This window comes from Scylla paramamosain, chromosome 32, assembly GCF_035594125.1.
Source record: "Scylla paramamosain isolate STU-SP2022 chromosome 32, ASM3559412v1, whole genome shotgun sequence".
Lineage (NCBI taxonomy): Eukaryota > Metazoa > Arthropoda > Malacostraca > Decapoda > Portunidae > Scylla > Scylla paramamosain.
The window spans coordinates 2,424,569-2,446,254 of NC_087182.1; the positions used below are offsets into that span (position 1 = coordinate 2,424,569).

General features: G+C 39.8%; 2 protein-coding genes and 1 long non-coding RNA gene across 12 annotated transcripts in view; 2 read left to right on the forward strand and 1 right to left on the reverse strand.

The window, feature by feature from the left end:
* The first annotated feature begins 565 nt into the window (after positions 1-565).
* Positions 566-6,688, forward strand: LOC135089033 (PEST proteolytic signal-containing nuclear protein-like). 3 transcript variants are annotated; one of them, XM_063984213.1, is made up of 4 exons: positions 566-664; positions 2,773-2,960; positions 3,216-3,367; positions 3,833-6,688. In XM_063984213.1, the coding sequence occupies exons 1-4, from the start codon at positions 661-663 to the stop codon at positions 3,966-3,968; spliced, it is 480 nt and encodes a 159-aa protein (XP_063840283.1). In that variant the 5' UTR covers positions 566-660; the 3' UTR covers positions 3,969-6,688. The 3 variants fall into 3 exon arrangements, with proteins under 3 accessions (XP_063840283.1, XP_063840282.1, XP_063840281.1); XM_063984212.1 differs by having other exon boundaries at positions 571-676; XM_063984211.1 differs by having other exon boundaries at positions 584-2,960.
* LOC135089034 (uncharacterized) lies at positions 4,254-12,253 on the reverse strand. Of its 3 annotated transcripts, none has more exons than XR_010261371.1 (4): positions 12,116-12,253; positions 10,632-10,699; positions 8,123-8,838; positions 4,254-6,657 (listed from the first exon to the last, which is right to left on the reverse strand). It is a non-coding gene; the product is annotated as an uncharacterized LOC135089034 (long non-coding RNA). The 3 variants fall into 3 exon arrangements; XR_010261370.1 differs by lacking the exon at positions 12,116-12,253 and adding an exon at positions 11,758-12,022; XR_010261372.1 differs by lacking the exons at positions 10,632-10,699; positions 12,116-12,253 and adding an exon at positions 11,758-12,022.
* LOC135089030 (uncharacterized) overlaps positions 12,109-21,686 on the forward strand; it is a 52,735-nt gene continuing 43,157 nt past the window's right edge. Inside the window, exon 1 of one of the 6 annotated variants that reach the window (XM_063984201.1) lies at positions 12,109-12,169. The gene's annotated coding sequence lies outside the window, so the exon portion shown is untranslated. The other 5 variants (XM_063984199.1, XM_063984202.1, XM_063984200.1 and 2 more) reach the window with 5 other exon arrangements.

The following is a 21,686-nucleotide window of genomic DNA, read 5'->3' on the forward strand; positions in this document are numbered from 1 at the left end:
ATTCCTTTATCTTTGCATTTTCCAATGATAGGAAGATCTTTTATCACGCCCCTCACACTAAATTGAAATAAAAACAGAAATATATGAGGGGGAAAATAATACGGAATGTCATCGAATTCAAACTTGGACGCGATCTACCACCGCATAAATGTACTTGTTGAGTTTAAAGCAATAGAAGTTGAAATATTAGGTAATGTGGGCAATAGGTAACCTGGTATTCGTCTTTACAACGGATCTTTTTTGGCTTTCCTTGGCATTTTTTTTTTAGACATTAAGTTCTTTTACATGTTAAACAGGTGCAACAAATATTTATAATAGGTGATTAAGCATTTTGTTAAGCATTTAGATCTTTGCTGATATTTTGTGCTGGATATGTTCAGACATTACCTAAACTTTGACCTTAGCTTCATTTATAACATATTTAGGATATTCTTCATGTTATTTATAGATCAAAGTTATAAAATTAAATCTTGAAGTTAATGAAAAGAATGTTTTTTACATGTAATGTTTTGTTTTGTTTGAATTATAAGGATGCTAGCAGTAAATTTTCAAGAATGAAGGAAAAAGGACATTTGCCAATACCGAGTCGGGGCCGCCGCGCGCAGGGAACTGTCGGCGTCGTCTGTAATTTATGAGCTTCGCCAGTTCTTTTTAGGCAATATGAGTAAGCGAGAAGGTAGTGTGACATTGCTTATTCCTGTGATATCGAGTCTATCTTAAAATTCCCCGTGACCTGGGCAGTGCGGGGGGCTGAGTGACGCCCTGCACTGGCTGCGGCTGAGAGGGACAGCTTGTAATAAACCTCGTGTTATTCTGGCCCTGAGTTATCGAGCACCCTCCAGCCTTTGTTTTCCAGGATGACTAGTGCAAGCTGTCACCTGTGCCCCCGGCCAGGTGTGGGGAGTGCAGGGCGAGGGGCGTGGTGGTGAGGCCTGGTGGTGGCGGTGGTGGTGATGGTGGCATCTTCAGGTAGTGAGGTTGAAGGGTCGTAAGGGTTAGAAGGAAAGGGTTGTGTTGGATAGGTGTCTTATAGTAATTTGTGTAGTTATATTTATTGTTGGTAATTCTTTATAATTGGTCCGCCCCCCGCTCCCTCCCCATTATTGGTTTGCAAGTCATGATAATGTTCCAGTTGGTTTAATTGTATGTGTCAGGGCTGGGGTGATGTTGGATAGGTGTCTTGTAATAGTTTGTGCATTTTCAGTTAGTGTTTCGAGTCCTGGCACAAGCATTCTGTTTGGTTCTATAAGGTTATATTGTATTACCATTATTAGGCAAATGTTAAGTAGTTCTATGACATTCAGGTATAGAGAGGAGGATTATGAGCAGGAATAAAGACTAAGGTTACATCTTGGCTATATCGTGTGGTTATAGACAAGGGCTAGTGTGACGGGGAATTTCATTTATATTCTTGGTTTGTTTGATTTTTCGTTTTGGAAACAAGTTAATATACTGAAGGCTCAAGGGATGATGGTTGTATATGAAGGTTAATTTTTGAGGTAATGACTTTAATAAGTGTCTGGTGTGATTAGATTTCCTTTACTGGACAGAGGTCAGTTGTAAGCTTCCTCTGAGAGCTTACGGCAGGATGGTTTTTGGCAATTGATATTGCTGATCATGTCCTGAATTTATTACAGAGTTAGAATTTCTGTACAAAACTAAGTAAAGTAAGCTTAGCTTCATATTTGTAAATGTCTCAGGTGTCTTATTGTACATTTTTTTTTATCTCATCTACATGTTGATTCTTTCTCTTGAAACTGGTTGAGAATGCGTTAAGATGAATGGATGTGTGTGTGTATGGTAATTAGAAGCTGCCTGAAAACACAGCAAGAGGTGTTTCACTAAATGCATTCAACTACAACAAACATTTAATTTTTTTATTCTTAGGTTCACTATTAGAGTACAGTGCTGTTCTTGATGCAGTTTTTTTTTTGTCAGTCAAATTCCAGTTTAAGAATTTTCTTCTATGCACTGTAAAGGATTTGATAACAATGTTTTTATCATGTAATTATCCAGTAGTGATTTACATAAAGCCATTGTTTGATATTTAGTATGAGGAGAGCATGGTATTGTCACATCTGTTATATTTTTTCATTGTAAATTATAGAATGATTTATTGTTACATTTCAATAAAAATACATAATAGACTTTAATGCCCTCGTCATCCTTACATTTTCATTGTAACATTCAGTTTCAGAATTGCTAATTTGCATAATATATACATAAAAAAAACTTTAGTAGTTGTGATTGGCAGGCAGTTTTTTATAAGTTGTGTTCATGATGTAATATTTGAAGATACTAATTTGAATTTAATATAACAAATATTTTGAAGTCTTATCTGTAATCTAACAATTTTTTACAGTTTTTGAAACAGACTCATAAAATTCTCATTATATTGTGTGTGAGAGATAGAAAGATTGTTATAAATTACAGAACTTTGTTGATTGGGACAACACTAACTAGTCTTTGAGGCAACAAGTACACAGTTAGAGTATTTGGAAATATCAACAGCTGATAACTGGGGTTGGCATTGTGTTGTGTAAAGTACACAGTTTGGGAACAGTCTGGCAGGACACTCAGGGACACTGGCAGCATCTTATAGTTTGTAGTGGTGCACCGATGACGGCTGTCCTGGTGAACACTGTGGTCAGGCAGGACACAGGCCATGGCAGCAGCTGGTGATGGTGGTTAATGTTGCGCTGTCTGATGTGCTCGCTTCCACCCTCTTCTCACGGGTTTCTTTATCTCACCTTCGCCAGTGTTTATCTCCAGAGACGTCACTGGAGGACCAGAGGCCGCCTGCCCCCAAGCGGCCAGTGGAGGAGGAGGGGGAAGGGGAGGGGGAGGAGGAGCCTAAGAAAAAGCTTAGTTTTGGCCTCAGCAGCAAACCTGAGGGGAAGCTTGTCCTCCCTGTCAAGAAGCCAAGTGGTGGCATCTCCATCAAGCTGGGCCAGTCACAGGTGGGTGCTCCAGGAGGGACCAGCAAGAAGGTCTATCTTTTATTGTACTCATCATTATATTCCTAGTACTTTCTGGTGAAAACTAATGAGTTACTTTGTTTTGTGAAATTTGTCTGGATCTGCAGTGCAAGTATTTGAAATAGGTAGAAATCATGACATCTAAGCAGTTATGCTTTTCAGAGGCAAACTCTCAAATAAATAAGTCATTAATGACATGTAATTTCTTCAGTTATTAGTACCATTACTCTCATGCAGAAGGCAGCATCTCAGGCGGGTGGAACAGCCTCCCTCCTGAAGCCCAAGGTGGGTGCAGCAGCAGCAGCATTCAGCACCGGTGATGACGATGATGACGAGGAAGAGGAAGAGATGCCACCCGAGGCCAAGATGAGAATGAAGAACATTGGCAGGTGAGCAGATACACCTTGTTGAATCACAGCACCAGTGATGGATAGCAAGTTGAAGAAGTAGGCTATACTATACTGACAGGATGTTGGAAGAGTGTTCAGACAGAAGCTATGCATACACATGCTAATTTGGGCAACACCTGTCCTCACTACCTATCCACAAAATAGAGGAGAGCAGAACATAAAGTAATATTGCCTTGGCACATGGTATTTAGGGACACTGTACTTACAGCTTCACTTTAGGATACTGCATTGTACACCATGTCTTAAAACAGCACTTCATGGCCCCGTGCTACAGAAACTAATGCCCTTCACTCAATTAATCACTTCTCCATCTTAAAAACAACTGGACCTCCACAGACTAACTATGAAGCAGAGGAATGCAGACTACAAATTGACAAGATCTAAAATTGCTGAAAACGGTGCATACCCATCTTCAGTCTGTAATAGTGCTTTCTCTTCCCCCAGGGACACCCCAACGTCTGCCGGCCCCAACAGCTTCGGCAAAACCCGGATGGGATTCTGTGACTCTAAAAAGATCTATGAGAAGCAGCTGAAGGAAGTGCAGGACAAAGCAAACAAAGTGGTGCCGGACAGTGTGTAGGGGAGACAGTAGGTGAGGCCGTGCACCCAACATGGCCCGTAGCAAGATGAGAGCAGGCCTGGGCTGTGCTGGTCTGGGTTACGCTGGGGATTTGTTGGTTATTTGGACATCCCTCCTTTAGGCCTTAAGGTGTAGCCATGCAGCCAGAAGGTTTTGTGACCCATCATCAGTTTTGTGTGTATAAATTGTATCATAAAGGACTCCACACACAATGGAGTTCTAGCAGAGTTACAGTACTGGTTGACATCTTGAGAGTTGGAGTGTGTGTGCATGTGTGTACGAGTGCGTGTGTGTGCTTGTGTGTGTGTGTGTGTGTGTGTGTGTGTGTGTGTGTGTGTGTGTGTGTGTGTGTGAACGATGGTTTTGGCATGGCATTATGGGTGTCTGGTTGTATCAGTGAGGTGTGTTGGCCATGCCACATGCTCCATGCAGGACAGGCTGGTGCAGTAGGCAGTGTGCTCCCCTCAGTACTGTGTATTGAGGCAGGACACGTGAATCCACCAGCGGGTTTGTTTGACTTGTTATAAAGTTATGGTGTGAATCACGCTTTCCAATTCCAAATATTACTTACCTGTTATTGATTTTTATCTCACAGTGAACTCATGGATGTTATTGACAAAGGAATATTTCTAACTGCAGTAAACTATTCTCCATTAGCAATGCTTTATATCAAGAGGGAGTGTGGAATAGCCAAAAGGTTACTCTTCTTTGACTACTACAGATTAACATTGCACGAAATATATGTACCTGTCATTGGAATTTATATCTTGGATTTTGCCATAGAGTATGTTATAAGACTTAAGTATTAACTTGAACTTGCCTTTCTGAGGAATGCTATGTTTTTTAAGTCTGGTGTGAGGAATGGGGAGACGTGCTATGTAAATCAGGTTTGAGGAGTGGGAGAGGAGGAAGGCATACTTCAGTAGTTGATGTGGTTGATAAGTAACTTTTAACATTATTACTACTTAGTGCAGTTTGTGCCATCACAGTTTTCCCTCGGCAAGCACAGAATCACAGTCCATCAGCCTTTCCCTTGGAGTGGTGAAGGTGGTGGTGGTGGACAGAGGCCAGCATGGGTGTTGGATGCCTATCATCTATCCAGACAAAGTCAGGCTGAGTCACATAAATTCTTGTGCTTTATTAAGAATTTCCAACCAGCTTTCCATATCCACACATCTTCAGCCACTGTGAATGAACTGTTGTGTGAAATTCCAGAGTTGTTCTTTAAATTTTTGCACCATAATTGTATGTAAACACATTCTGAACATGTCCAACTGTAGCTGCAAGCTGGGGCATCCACAGGGTTGTTGTATCACAAGGGACGCATGTGTCCAAGGGAAGGCAAAGTGAGGGTCAAATCATAAAGTAATGGATCATTATCAGGAAAAAAAGTGCAGAAAAGTTTGCTGGCCCTTCAGTTTCTATGAAGCAAATTGAGGTGTCTTTAAAAGGAGATCCCAAGCCCTATTCTCAAGGGCAGTATTGGAACCACATTTTGAATACCCTGATTACTTGAGCCTCCCAACCCCACCCATCATCCTATGGATAACCAAGTTTGCAAGTAATCCCCAAGTGATTGCAATCCCTCCCTCTGTGCACCAACAATTTTCAAGGCCAGTTGGTGGGCACAACCTCTTTGGTGTTGCTTAAAGGCCTCAGGTTCCAGTAACACTGCAGCAAAATTGTTTTTCTGTTGAGCACTGTTTGTAATGTTACCTCCTTTTACCTTTTCTTAAACTCTACTGCTGTCATAGCTTTCTTTCATGACGCTGTCATCAACAGCATCATTAAGTACTATTTGTGGTTGAGAATTTATTATAAGAAATATATATATATATTTAAATGTACATACATACATATATCATTACACAGTGGCAGATGGCATTATATTCTGTACAGATATGTGCAGTATTTCAATACTTATCATATACACATTTGTCTGTATTGGACATTTCCCTTTATGATGATTGTTTTCACACACTGAAGGTGAAGCATGTGGTGTAGGAGATATTGTTGATATGTACAGGCAGTCCACATCACCAGGGAGTGTTGCATTCCTTCAAACACCACCTTCAGCAAGCTTGTTACTCCTTCATTTTTAAACTTGAATGTTATTCGAAGGAAGTTATATTCTTGGGCATCATTTGTGTCAACACCCCTTAGTCCATTCCTGTACTGAGAACAGTTTTGTAAATGTTGCCCAGTGACAGCAAAGCTGTTCTAGGGCTTTGAAACCAGTGTTTACTTTATGTATATGTTCTTTACATTTTGATTTTACTTTTTTCTAGATTGAATTATTTTTCTATGTGGTTGTTTATGATTCAGCACAATTACATTACTTAGAACTTTTCCCGCCCGCATACAATGCCGTAGCATTAGTTTACTGAAGCCAGTTTATATTTCCTGTATGTATTCTCCAGTGGCAGTGTTGTGTACCTTTGCATGAAGGGCAGCAACAGCCTAGTGACAACTGACCACCTGAGGAGTGACAGCACTCGCTCTCTGTAGCATCCTATCACAATGAACTGTCTGAGGACATCACTGAAACTTCCCAGAGCCTGAGATGGAAGAGCCAGGGTGATGGGAAGCATTGTGTCCATGCAGCAGAGCTGTTTGTGCTGCAGCGTGTGGTGCTGTCCTCTCCGTGCAGCAACAGTCAGTGTGATGCCATACCAGACCTCAATTATTTCTGCAAATAAATTTTCCCAAGATTTGTTAAATGTAATATTATTCACCCATGATTGATAGACATAAGTTGCTTTAGGAAGTTAATTAAGATTGATTGGGAAAGGGCTCATCAACCACTTGCAAGAGTGTGGTAGTTCATCTTCAGTCGCTTTTAGGTTTAGATGCAGTTATTACAAACAAGAATAATATCTAGAAATTCACATTACATTCTGATAAAATTATAAATATAATTATAATAACATGCGACTGATATTTCCAGATGCACAAAGACTACTAATTGATTGACTGATGAATATTTAAGGTAATTAATGTTTAAGGTGAAGAAAATTACCTAATTTATGTAATTTTATGGAGAGAGAGAGAGAGAGGATAAAAAAGTTTGCATATCTGAATAATTGTCCACAATTATTCAAAACCTCTCACACGGATATATTATTACATCTACCAGTATATAGTTACTTCACTCTAATCTTAGTGTTCAAAGTGGTTCTGAACTCAACAATCAGGAATATCAAACGTGAATTAAAAGTAAAATTCACAGGTTCTTGTTGATGTGAAGTGATTGTGGCAGGGACGTGTAGATTGAGTTGAGAAAATTAATGTATTGGGGAGTTAAGAGAATTATTCAACATTACAGGGAGGGAGAGAGAGAGAGAGTATAAGCTTGGCAGAGATGTTGCAACTCCCTTCTGCAATCACATCTCTAATTTTCCATTTCCTGTACACAAGTAAGAGTCAAACTAAGGACTCCCACGTGTGTGTATCTGTGTGTGTGTGTGTGTGTAATTCCTTCCTTCGCCATGATAATAGAAATATGACAATGGCTTGTAAAGAGAATGCGGCTATGTAGTGAAGGAGAGAGAGAGAGAGAGAGAATAGATTACTTAATTCTTCGTCATTTTCTCTAATTTCCTTTCCTGTTTTCATCTTTCGTTAATATCACTCGTTTCTTTTGGTTACTCTTTTGCTACTTTTACTCTCATTGCTTATTATCATTTGGTAAGGAAAAAATGTGTTTCGCTTCTGTACGTGAAAGTGTGTGTGTGTGTGTGTGTGTGTGTGTGTACTTATTTGGTTAGTTGCCGAGCTAGGTAGTTAGTTGGTTGGGCAGTCAGTCAGTCAGTCTGTCTGTCAGCTAATTCGTTAGTTGATTGGTTAGTAAGTTACGCAGTTAGTTGTTAAGTTAGTCAGTCATTCAGTTAACAGTCTGTAAGTCGATCAGTTAAATAGTTAACCAGTTAATACAATTTTTTGATTAGTAGTCGACATTATTTTGTTTATTCATCCATTTACAAACACTAAAATAAATAAATAAATAAACCGCAATATTATACCAACCAAAGAATAATGGAAAGGATGCAAGAGATATTTAACAATTTTGAGTGAGTTTTTGATTAGTAAGTCAATATTCTATCTATTTACCCATTTACAAACACTGAAAAGATTATGAAACTGCATATACTAACCGCGTTAAGTGTGACAGTTCTGAGAGAGACGAGGTTGAGAATGCACGCGTCAACAAACCTCGTGGCCTTGAAGGAGTGAAGCGTAGCAGGCAAGCACCATCTCCTTGCTGCTTTCGTTATTTCAGGTCACGTCTTGTCTACGTCACCATGAGAGACTAAGGCATGTCTGCGTTCCTTCCTGCATGTGTCTCTCTCTTTATCTGTTTACCTCCCCGTCTTTCTGTCTATCTATCTGTTTGTCTTCCTTCCTGCATCTCTTCTCGGTGTTTTCCTTCCTGTCTGCCTGTCTTCCCTTCATATGTCAGCTTGTCTTTCTGTTTATTTGCCTGTCTGATTGTTTACTTGATTCTCTACCTGTTTTCCTTTCCAATCTTTCACTTCGTCTTTTGTCCATAATTGTACAACATGCTTCCCTGTTGGTCTGCTCGTCTGCCTGTCTATCTGTCTGTCTATCGGCTTATGTGTTTGTTCAGGTGCTTGTCTGTCTGTCTCTATCTGTCTATATGCATGCCTGTCTATCTCCTTGCCTGTCTGTCTGTCTACCTGTCTATATGCGTGCCTTTCTACCTGTTTATCTGCTGTGCTTGTCCCTTTTTTTCCAGCTGAGTGCCTAACCTCAATATAACACAAGATTTTTATCATGATAGTTGTTGAATTGTGTTTTGATGTCATATCAGAGTAAAATAGATTTATGTCACAGGCACTCGATCGGAACACTGGAATATACAAGAAAAGAAAGTAGGATTGTATGAAACTGACGAGAAATGTTTATATTTAGTCTGAAGTAGATCTGGCAGGACACACTCACACATACACACACACACACACACACACACATATACATGCCTACAATTTTTTATGAGCATTACCATTTTTACTATTTTCGATGACTCTAATGCATGCTTGGAATGACAGATAGATAAAGGGGTCGCTATTTTTATATGATGCTTGGTATGATAAACTAAAAACTGGATACTGACAAATTTATGTAGCATTTAGGAGCGGAACCTTGACCACGCAAACCTTACTCGTACGAGTAACTACGCCACCTGTTCCGGATTATACCAGTAAAGAACAGAAGAAAAAAAATTGTAGTAAAAGAAAGAAGACCTTGGGATTGCCTACATAAGTGCTTATCAGGGGTGTCCTAAGCTTGGATCAGAAGTTTTTTTTTACCTCGGTCCAGATATCTCCGCCATTGAAAACAGTCTAACTAAAAAAGCACACACACAATTGTAGAAGATAACATAACTTGATTTCCGGAAGTTCCAGTCCAACTTAACTTGGTTCCTTGTCTTTTTAGTAGCTAGAGACGTCCCTGGTACTCATAGAAATTAAAGGATAAATAAGAAATAGAGAAATAAAAAGAAAAAACATGACACGGAAGAAAACGAAGCATTTCAACCGGTCCTCCCCCCCCACTCTCTCTCTCTCTCTCTCTCTCTCTCTCCACGTGTCGAGAGGGATAACCTAGGCAAAAGTTCTACGCACGCAGTCACACAGTCAACTTTTTCGTTACCATAGTTGAGGAAGCTCTTGGGACGCACTGGGAATATCTTGCGCCTGATGAGGAAAGGATCTACTGGAGGAGGCCAAGGAGAGAGAGAGAGAGAGAGAGAGAGAGAGAGAGAGAGAGAGAGAGAGAGAGAGAGAGAGAGAGAGAGAGATAAAAAGATAAATAAAATGGAGGTTGAAGAACGCGCTGTGTGTTTTGATGAGTTTAGTTTAGATTTGTGCTTATGACAATGGTGGTGGTGGTAGTGGTAGTGGTGGTAGTGGTAGTGGTGGTAGTATTGGTGGTGGTAGTACATCAGCAGCAATAACAACAACAATAACAACAATAACTACTACTACTACTACTACTACTACTACTACTACTACTACTACTACTACTACTACTACTACAATTACTACTACTACAATTACTACTACTACTACTACTACTACTACTACTACTACTACTACTACTACTTCTACTACTACTACTACTCATATTCACAAACAAATTTCACACACACACACACACACACACACACACACACACACACACACACACACACACACACACACAAACACACACACACACACACACACACACACACACACACACACACACCTCCTCCTCCTCCCCCCTCACCTCATTATGGCGGCTATTTAAACCCTTCACTCTTTTCCTTTGATCTGCTCTCCTAATACCTCACTTCTAAGGGATGGCCGCGGTGCCTTTTCCTCCTCCTTCCCATCCCTTTGCCTCCCTTTTGTCCCGGTGTTTAAGGAAGCTTTTGGGAGATTTATAGTAAGATTTGTTTATTTACATTTGTCAGTATCTCTTTACATCTCGTCCTCTCTCTCTCTCTCTCTCTCTCTCTCCGTTTATTTATTTATTTTAATCCGCATGTATCTTTTTGAATCCCTTATTTCATGACTTGATTAGTGGTTTGGATATTATTTTAAGGAAGCTGCGCGGGTATTAATCCACGTATATCTTTTGAATCATTAACTTTACTACCTGTGTTTGTGAATGGAATGTTTAAGGAAGGTATGCAGGTGTTCATCATGGCAGTATCCCGCCCTCACCTGTAAAAGAAGAAGAAGAAGAAGAAAATATACGAGAGAGAGAGAGAGAGAGAGAGAGAGAGAGAGAGAGAGAGAGAGAGAGAGAGAGAGAGAGAGAGAGAGAGAGAGAGAGAGAGAGAGAATAGAATAAACAAATAATAATGGAAAAAAATGACTATGAAAAGGATAAAAAAAAGAGAAAAATACAATGATAAGCAGTTAGCAGAGTAGTAGAAAGAGAGAAAAAAATAACAAACAAATAAGAATGATGAAAAAAATATATATAACAATAAAAAAAATAAAAGAAAAATCCATAGATGAGTAGCAATAATAACACGGTCTGAATAACGAAGGCTACAATATCTACTACCAAATCAATAACATTATCAATAACAACCTGCAGTAATGGAACACAGATAAAGAACTGTACTTTACTTCAGGACACGACAAAACAAAAGCCCTATTCATGTAACAGAAGACCTTACCTTCTCATGGGTCGAATGATAGCGAGTTGAAAGTAGATGGGGCAGAAAAAAATAAGAGAAAAAAAAAAGATAGGATATGACCTTCTACGTCCCAACAGACACGGGGAAAGGGAGGTGGGGAGGGGGAAGGTGTAAAAAAATTGTTCGTTGGTTCATTTAAATGCATAGGGTGATTATTGTTTTTCTTTGTTTTTGCGGTGAAAGTAAATGAATCAGGATTGTATAGAGAGGGAGAGATTGAGAGAGAGAGAGAGAGAGAGAGAGAGAGAGAGAGAGAGAGAGAGAGAGAGAGAGAGAGAGAGAGAGAGAGAGAGAGAGAGAGAAGCAACTACAAAACAGATATACAGACAGATAGATAGACGTACATACATACACACAGACAGACAAACAGATAAAACAGAAAGAGACGAAAAAAAAAAAACATCCAAAAAGACAGTCACATAGACGGAGAGACATACCTACGTACATACAACCATACATACACATACATACATACAGATAGATCAAGAAGGCCAGCACTACGATTAAGAACCACATCAATAACAACCAAAAATATCCTTATCAACATTCATGTAGGTAGTGTAGTGAACGTACATCCTCGTGCGTACGTGTGGTGCCTGTGTACACGTGATGCCTGTGTCTGCTTCCTACCTTACGTGCACTCACATCACTTCTTGCCTTACCTGAGCCGCTTCTCAAACTTTCCAGTTCGGATAATTTCGTACGACATGCTTTCCGGCCACCTCGGCAGCACAGGTGTCAAAGCCTAGCAAAAACTTATATTGCAGCTTCCCCAATGCTTTCCGGGCACCAAAAGTATGTGAAATAGTAAAAAATTAAGTTTATAAAGGTGTTAGACGTGGTGTTTATGTAGTAGAGTGAAACAGAGTGGAGGTAAATGGTGGTGTTAGTGGTGGTGACAGTGGCAACGTTTGGCAGTGCGGGAACATACCTGGGCGGGCGGCCACAGGTAGTGAGGAGTGATGTCCAAGGTGTGGTGGCAATAGTGAGTGTTATCCTGCGCTCCTCAACGCCTCTGTGGTGAAAGTCAAGCCTACATGACCCCATACCCGTGAAGTACAGTGGCGAGGGTGTGGTGGTGTGGTGCAGGCTGTGGTGACGAGTGCAGGGTGTAGTGAGTGAAGTGTGGTGAAGGCAGGTGGGTGTTGTGAAGTGCGCGCTCCGATGTAATTCACAGAGGAAGTTGTGTAGTCTGCCATTGTTGAAACTACCATACTCCTCCTCCCTTATGATTCCGCTACGCCACGCTGGACGCCCCTACCTGTGTGACTCTAATATACCTGTACGCCCGCACCTGTCTGGAGTACGGGTGGTGTGAAGGGAGCAGCAGGTGTGTCTTTGTGGACGAGTGTTAGTGTGCGTGTCCTGTGTTGCAAGACTGTACCGAGACTTCTATACTTTGAACTGGCAACTGTGCAAGGCGGGCTGGGCTGGGGCGGTGGACTGACTGGCTGGCTGAGTGGTGGGTATACTGGTGGCGAGTTTAGTCCAGCCTGTCTAGTCTACCCTTTACTCTTACATCACTCTATTAAACCTTTATTCCCATTCTGTAACTAAGTTGATACCTGCGTTCCCCAATTGTTGTTCAAAGTAAGTGGTTCTCAATGGAGGGTGCTTGTGGAAATTTGAATCCAGCCTGTCTTGTTCTGTCCTTTTACTCTTACGTCACTCTGTTTTACTTTTTTTCTCATTTCGTAACCTATTCTGAGCCTCACAGTCTCTCTTACTTGCTAAAAGTCAGTCTTTTTCTTCCTCTTTTGGCGTTTCCCGTTTCATATTTGTTAAAAGTAAGTCTACGTAATGAAACAGACTGGCAGCGAATTTAAATTAACATAGTCAAATCTTCATTCCGCTAATACGAGTAACTCTATTATACTTTTATTCTCAGTATAACCTATTCTAACCACACAGTTACCTATTTATCTATTTGTTAGTAAGTCTAGTAGATATGCACACACTCTCTTTTCATCTCATATCGAAAGGAAAAGGAACTCGTAGTAAATCTTCAACGAAACCTTCGAAAGGAAAAAAAAAAGTTTGAACTGGCTGGCTGGCTGACGGACGACGAGGAATGTGAGCGCGGGGGTTATGCAACAGTATTGTTTTCGAGTCTCAGAGAAAACGAAGAGTCGAGGTCTCATACAAGCCGTGAAACTCTTGACTGAACTAAGCGAGGAGTCATGATGCATAGGTCTTGGTTTTCTTAGCATTAGTTGTCTTGTGATGACTGGAAATAACTAGAAGGAGGTGTTACTGAGCGAACCAATCAGAAAGCAAGTAGTTCTATCAGTAAATCTATCGTTCTGTGAGTTACACGTCTTCCATGAAATATAATCTGTTTCCATAATAGGACTGGATACGAAATATTAGGATCGGTGCTTGAATAAGAAACTAATGAGCGAAAATATATGACACCTAGCAATTTGAAAGTAGATAAACGTTTCGATAAGTCTGATACCGTGCATAAAACATATCAGTTGTCGTAGTAGGATTAAAATCTAGGGAAAAGGGAGAGTGATGAAAATATACAATGTCTTGGTCTGAAAATAGATAAATATGTGGAGGACGTCCGACAAGCTGAAGGGACACGAATAGGAAAATTTTTGTATGTACGATAATTTCTCAGAGGGGGAAGGAATCAAGGTTAAGTACGATAATATAAAAGAAAATAGTCAGGATAACATGCATGACTAATAGTGTACGTGTGTATGTCTGTATACAAGGCAGCTATGTTCACAGTACACATGGCTATCGTACTGTACATACACGTGGTTTGTTTGAATTGTGGTGCATTCGTGATTTTAGTTTTTATATGTATACAAAGTGCGGAATTTTCTCAAAGGTTATAGTTTGGTCATTACGTAGCCGAGGGAACACACACACACACACACACACACACACACACACACACACATAAATCAAAATGCGAGTTCACTTCTACTAATCTCACTTGAAAAAGAAGGTATCATATTATTTATTTATTTATTGCTTATTTATTCATTAATTTATTCTTTTATTTATTTTATTTTTTTCCTGCGTAACATCAAGTCGGTGAACATTCCTTCCTTTAATAAACGTTGATGACAAGAGCTCTAAATTTGAGGTCACTTGCTTCACGTGCCTAAAATCATCTTCAATTTCATGAGATTGCACCAAAAATAATATTACCACAACTGTTATTTTTTCTCTCGTAGTTTCAGTTCATCTTTATTATTGCCATCTTTATTATTACTCTGCTCACATTTTATCACTATTGCTATCATCGCTATTTTTTTTTTTTTTTTTTACTTTCTCATCTTTATTTAATGTTTTATTGTGGCTTATTTGTGTTGATTTTAAGGCCTTGGTCTATCTTGTTTCTCTTTTATTATAGCTGTTATTTGGGTTTCCGCTGTTTATCTACCTTCCCTCCGGCATTGGTGGGCAATTGTGCAGCAAATACACACACACACGCACACACACACACACACACACACACACACACAAACACACACACACACACACACATACAGGAAAATTTAAGGCTAAACATTATTGCTACTACCACTACTACTACTACTACCACTACTACTACTACTACCACTACTACTACTACTACTACTACTACTACTACTACTATAATAATAATAATGATAATAATAATAATAACAGTAAACCTCAAAAATTTAGAACCAGGTGAATAACAAAAATGAATAAACTCTGATATCAAAAGTAAAAAGATAAATAAATAAATAAATAAATAAATAAATAAAACACAGATATATGGAACTACCTCTTACTTACCTACATAATATAATCTTCGTATCCCACCTTAATTAATGGGACAAATACCTTACTTGTTATTAGATTACTTCCCCACCTTAACTAACTTAACTAATGGAAGAACTACCTTGTTTGCACGTCAGCTTCTCACCTTGCTTGTTATCACCTTGCTTCGAACCTTAATAAACCCTTTCACCACGATATGCAATGACTCACAACAATGAAAGCAATGTAAGAAATTTTCAAAAGCACCAGGAAGAAGGAAAGGATGAAAAAGAAAAAGATTCTGCAACTTCTAGACAGTGTAACGTTTGAGTGTGGCTGCAGAACAAGAAGAAGCGTCTCAGAGTGTTAGTGATTAGGGGCAAATGTACCAAAAATCAGTGAATAGGTAATAATTAGTGTGAGAAGAAAACTTTTACCGGTCGTAGGCGATTAGTAGACTCCAGAATGTGAGTCGAAAGTTCCTTAAGCGTGACTCATCTTCCTAACACCTGGTACAGTTGCAACACGAGGCAGCGATACCCTCTCTTCCTTACTCCCTCCCTCTCTCTCTCTCTCTCTCTCTCTCTCTCTCTCTCTCTCTCTCTCTGGATATTTTTATTGTCTTCCATCTGTTTATCCTTGTCACTGCAGCTGTTTTTTTGCCTCTCTCTCTCTCTCTCTCTCTCTCTCTCTCTCTCTCTCTCTCTCTCTCTCTCTCTCTCTCTCTCTCTCTCTCTCTCTCTCTCTCTCTCTCTCTCTCATTTTCAGAACACGTGCTGCATCACCTGTCCTTCCTTCCATTCCTCCTTTCCTCCTACCCTCCCTCCATCCCCCTCCTCCTCTTCCTCTTCCTCCTATCTCTCTTCCTGTTCGTCATTGTTTGCCTTCTTCCTCGGAATGTTTACTGCGTGTGCTTTGTTCCACTTTCCTTTCACCTTCGTTCGCTGTCTTTTGTAGGTCACGTGGGTTCAGGTACACAGGTGAGAAGACTGTGGGAGAATGCAGGTGTGCTAGTGGTGGTGGTGGTGGTGGTGGTTTATAATTAATTAGTTCGTGTGACTAAGTGGGTCCTCGTGTGTTAATTTGCTGTGTTTTTGTCTCTCTCTCTCTCTCTCTCTCTCTCTCTCTCTCTCTCTCTCTCTCTCTCTCTGTTTATTCATGTTTCCCTCCATTTCTGTTTATTTTCTTATGATTCTTTTTGTTTGTTTCTCTTTGTCAGTTTGTCTACTTTCTTTTATCTATTTTTGTTTGTTTCTCTGTTTGTTTGCTTGTTTGCTTGTCTTTTTTGTCTGTTTGTTTGTTTGTGTGTGTGTGCATATCTAACTATTATTTTTGTATGTCTGTATGCAAACCTGTTTTTGTAACCTGTTTGCCTCTCTGTTTACTTGTTTGTGTTTTTGTACATGTCTCTCCCTTTCTCTCTCTCTCTCTCTCTCTCTCTCTCTCTCTCTCTCTCTCTCTCTCTCTCTCTCTCTCTCTCTCTCTCTGCACAACGTATTTACATGAGCTCAACGCATTCAAGGTTACATAAATCTGAACAATAAGCCTGACTTTTTTTTCTCTTACTGTTCAAGTCATTTCAAGGCACTCATTACATTGAACTCTGGATTCCTGGTGCGTGTTGATCTGTGCGCCTGTGTCCGGAAGGGGAGTCAGAATTAAGGTGTATGATATATGATTTGCCTCGTTCTTGTTCTTCCTTGTTTTCAGTCAGGGCGGTGGGGACAAGAAAGCTGTTCAGGAAAAGTTTATCTGTATATTTGTTGCTTTTGTCTTGTTATTTGTTGATTGGCTCACTTAAAAGTTTACAAGTCTTATTTACTTTAGGTTTGTATATTTGTTTATTTCCTTATTCGCACCTGAGTTGATGATGACGTTGTTAAATGTTATGTTTTGTAAGGAAAGTCTATATGTTTTTAGAAGACTTCTTTGTTTTGGCTTCAATAAATCTCGGTTCGATGTTTAAGTAGATTTCCACTTTGATCGTAAGAAATTCAAGAACGGTAATGAAGAAGCTTTGTTTAATGAATATGAAAGTGAATCCTATAAAAAAAATTAAAAAATAAGAGGTTTTCACTGAAGGAAAAATGTTCTTCCGCCATACAAACATTTCCTTCAATATCTATAATTGTTTGGGCACTTTTCTTTTTTTATAACTAGTTCTGTTGCGTAGTAGAAGAAAAAGATAACCTTCAATCCTTTCTCTTGTCTCTCCCACGTAAATACTTCCTACCGTGTTGTGAAGGTTAACGAAAGACGATCATAGCAGGAAATGAGTCGAAGAGAACCTAAATATTTGAGAGTTTTCGATTCGATATAAGCAATGCTATACTTTGGTAGGGAAGAGATCCTTATACCATTAACCATTTCCTTCCTGTAAGCATTTGTTGTTAACCTTGAGCCTACTGTAATAAATTGCTTGGATGAAAGTAAAGACGAAGAATGAAGAAAAAAAAAAAGGTTAGTTCATCTTTGCCAAGTTTTTAAGACACTAGTGAAAAAAAAAAGTCTCTTAAAAGATATAGATGATTATGGGAAAGACTGACTACCACTGAAAGGGTTAAAGATGATGTGATTCGATGTAAAGAGGTTCTGATTCTGTTTAAAGAAGTTCTGATTCACTTGACTTGATCTTAAAAGGGAAAAGTTTGCGTGCGGGAAGTTCAGAGGGAAACCAGAGGCTGCCAACCTTGACCTATCTTGTGGCGCAGGATTCCCGCTACGCCTTGCTTCTCTCTCTCTCTCTCTCTCTCTCTCTCTCTCTCTCTCTCTCTCTCTCTCTCTCTCTCTCTCTCTCTCTCTCTCTCGTGTTTATCTTTGTCTTGTATTTCTTGTCTTTTTCCTCCTTTTCATTCTCGTTTTTAAATTTACAGTTTTTTTTTTTTTTCTGCTCACTTTCCTCTTTCTTGTTTCGTACTTATATCCAAACCAGTTCTCCGTTCTCCTTCACCCCTTTCCTCTCTCTCTCTCTCTCTCTCTCTCTCTCTCTCTCTCTCTCTCTCTCTCTCTCTCTCTCTCTCTCTCTCTCTCTCTCCGTATTTAATATTCCTCATATTTTTCTACTTAATTTTCTGCCAGCGTTCCTTCCTGTCTTTCTTCAATGCAGCTATCTTGAACCCCCTCCTCACCCTCTCTCTCTCTCTCTCTCTCTCTCTCTCTCTCTCTCTCTCTCTCTGGGCGGAACTCTTCAACTCCTTTCCTTTTTTTTTTTTTTTCTCTCTCTCTCTCGGAGGCAAATCCAGCACAAACCAGTTACGTCTATTAAATTCATACCTGCCAACCGCTTAGACTTTAGGTGCTTGAGGTATGCGCAAACCAGACCATCGCATGCTAATGGTAAGAGCAACCCTCCTCACTCGCATCCTGTTTGATGTTTTCTTTCGCCGTCAAGTCTCGTCTGTGATCTGCTGGGTATTTTGTGTGATTTTTATTATTTTGTGTAATTTGTGATACATTTCAGGCTTTTTTTTTTCCTTTTTTTTCTTTTCTTTCGTCTCTTTCATTGGTAAACTCCTGGAATTCCTTATCTGGTTGTGTATTCGTTGTTGTGGTTGTTGTTTTCTGTCTCAAGTCCTTTTATCTTTTGGAAATCTTGGAAAATCTAAAAAAAATGGCAAATTTCTAGTGGTTTCCTGATCATTCTCTCGTTTCTTTTATTGGTAAACTCTTGGATTCCTTACCTGGTTATGTATTCTGCTGTAGTGGTGTTTTTTTTCTGTCTCAAGTCCTTTTATCTGTTAGAAATCTTGCAAAAACCTAAGACCTGACAATTTCTAGCAGTTTCCTTCCATCCTCTCGTCCTCTTCTCTGGTAAACTCCGGAGCTCTTTACTCGTTTCTGTTTCCTTGTGTTGTAGTGATGTTTTTCGCCACTCTCAAGTCGTCTGGTATGTGCATATGAAGAGAACCTTGCAAAACTTACAAATTTCAGCAGCTTCCTTCCACCATCTCGTCTGTTTCACTGGTAAACTCTTGAACTCTTCATCTGATTTTGTATTTTCTTATATATACGAGTGTGATAGATAGATTTTTCTTTCCTCTGTTCTTTTTTTTTCGCTATAGCGGCGGCATAGCACCGTTTTCCTCTTTGTGTGTGTGTGTGTGTGTGTGTGTGTGTGTGTGTGTGTGTCGTTAACCACCTCCGTTGTACACAAGAAAAAAGAAAAGAAAAAAAAACAGAAAAGTAGGAAAAGACAATAAATAGAACTTGTACATTTCTTTATTTATCGTAGTTACTATTTTCAGCTTTCTCTTTTCCTCGAATATTTGTGCCATTAACCGCCTTATCTACCGTTATAAAAAGAAGAAAGAAAAAAAAAGAAGGAAAAAAAGCGAAAACTCAAGGAAAGAATTAATGAACATAGTAAGAGTGAGAGTGAAAGACGACAAATTATTCATATATTGACTAAAACTCCCATTGCCACATATATTCGCACTCAGAGGTTCAGAAATGTGTCCGGTTCTAGTACGTATCTGTTCAGACTGGCCCTGGTGTGTGTGTTCTGGCGTTTCTGTAGACCAGCCGCCTGATTCTGGAACGTTTCAGCATCTTGTATATATTTCTTTGCGCAGGTTAGGTTGCTGGGGGTTTTCAAGGGAGTTTTTGTGAATATAGTGACAGTTTAACATGTATTCTGAAACACTGTGGGGTTTTCAAAGGAGTTTTTTTTTATGATTTTGAAACATTTTGTGGTTTTTCAAGGAGGTTTTATGATTCCAGTGACAGTTTAGCATGTGTTCTGTAGCATCGTGGGGTTTTCAAGGGTGTTTATGTGAATATACTGGCAATTTAATATGTAGTCTGCAGCATCGTAGGTTTTCAAGTGTGTTTTAATGAATATAGTAACAAATTAACATGTATTCTGCGTTCTCATTGGGTTTTTAAAAGGATGTTTTTAATTAATTTAGTGACAGTTTAACGCGTAATCCGCACCATCATAAGGGCTTTTATAAATGCAGTTGCAGTTTTGATATGTATTCTTCACCGTCACTGAGAGAAGAAACCCGCAATAACCTGAATAAGTTACCAGGCCTTAGAATTAGATACGAGAGGCCAAAACACTTAATAAGAGCACAGGTATAAGTGAAAATCTGAGTTAAGAAGGAAGGCTCATATTTTCACTGCAGTTCATAAAGCACTTACTCCGGCAACTCAAACTGTGCGTGTATTCTTGAAGATATTAGTGATTCAGGTCACGTCACCTTGCCTTACCGATGTGCAGTGTCTGACGTAAGCGAGCAAGGAGTGTCACCTCTCCGGATCTCCTGCTCAGTGAATCGTATCCCATCCAGTTGTTTCCAGTATCTCATAACAGGCTGTCCAGGTATTTCATTCGTTGTCTCCCTCTATCTAGATTAGGTTAGGTTAAGTTAGATTAAGATTAGGTTAAGCTAAAGGATGCACGTACCTTGGGCTTCAGCGTGTTAACAGTGGGCTAGATTCTTTGCTGGTTTGGGTTGAATTGGGCTGGTTTAGGCTGGTTTGGTTTGGGGTATTAGTAAGCTGTTTGTAAAGAGGAAGCATTGAAGTGTGTGTCTCTGTGTGTGTGTGTGTGTGTGTGTGTGTGTGTAAGGGTACGGTTTTTGTATGTGTTTATCACCATGAGTTCAATTTCCTTGTCATTACAGTACTGCGTCTCTCTCTCTCTCTCTCTCTCTCTCTCTCTCTCTCTCTCTCTCTCTCTCTCTCTCTCTCTCTCTCTCTCTCTCTCTCTCTCGGCACCGTCTGCTTTTAAAAGAAGGTATTTACTGAACTACTACTACTACTACTACTACTACTACCAGAACCACCATCACCCCAACCTTTATCTACTACTACTACTACTACTACTACTACTACTACCACTACTACTGCAACAACTTTCCCCACCTGTCAAATAACCTATCATTCTTCCTTACCTGTTTTTCCTACCACCACCACCACCACCACCACCAACACCACTACTACCGGCTACTGCGCAGGTACAGTAATGCGTGCTGGTTCATATGCTGGTGTGGGAGGGGAAAGACCTACATTGGCTGAAGGTCACGTGACGTCACACACAGGATGCTACGTCACGTGATCCCGCGTGTAGAGAGAGAGAGAGAGAGAGAGAGAGAGAGAGAGAGAGAGAGAGAGAGAGAGAGAGAGAGAGAGAGAGAATACTATAGCTGCAAAAAGAGATAGGAAAATTTTGATAATAGCGGAGAGAGAGAGAGAGAGAGAGAGAGAGAGAGAGAGAGAGAGAGAGAGAGAGAGAGAGAGAGAGAGAGAGAGAGAGAGAGAGAGATACGTGAATGACACAGCATGAGACTTTCAAATAGACCACAAAAGAAGGAAAAATAATGTTAGAAAGCCAGAAGATGCTGTGGTAGTAGTAGTAGTAGTAGTAGTAGTAGTAGTAGTAGTAGCAGCAGTAGTAGTAGTAAAAAGGTGCAATAGTAAAAGAAGAAAAAATAAAGAAGAAAGAGAAAGGAGAAAGGAAAGTATTAATTATTGAATTTCACCAAGACCTGACATGAATTTTTGACAACCGTTTCGATTTTCGCTTGGCTGACGATCTGAGAGAGAGAGAGAGAGAGAGAGAGAGAGAGAGAGAGAGAGAGAGAGAGAGAGAGAGAGAGAGGGGGGGAGATGAGACTGAAGATAGCTGCAAAGAGAGACACGAACAAACGATAAAAAAAAATAAGTAAATCATAAATATAGAAGATTGATGGGTACAGAGAGAGAGAGAGAGAGAGAGAGAGAGAGAGAGAGAGAGAGAGAGAGAGAGAGAG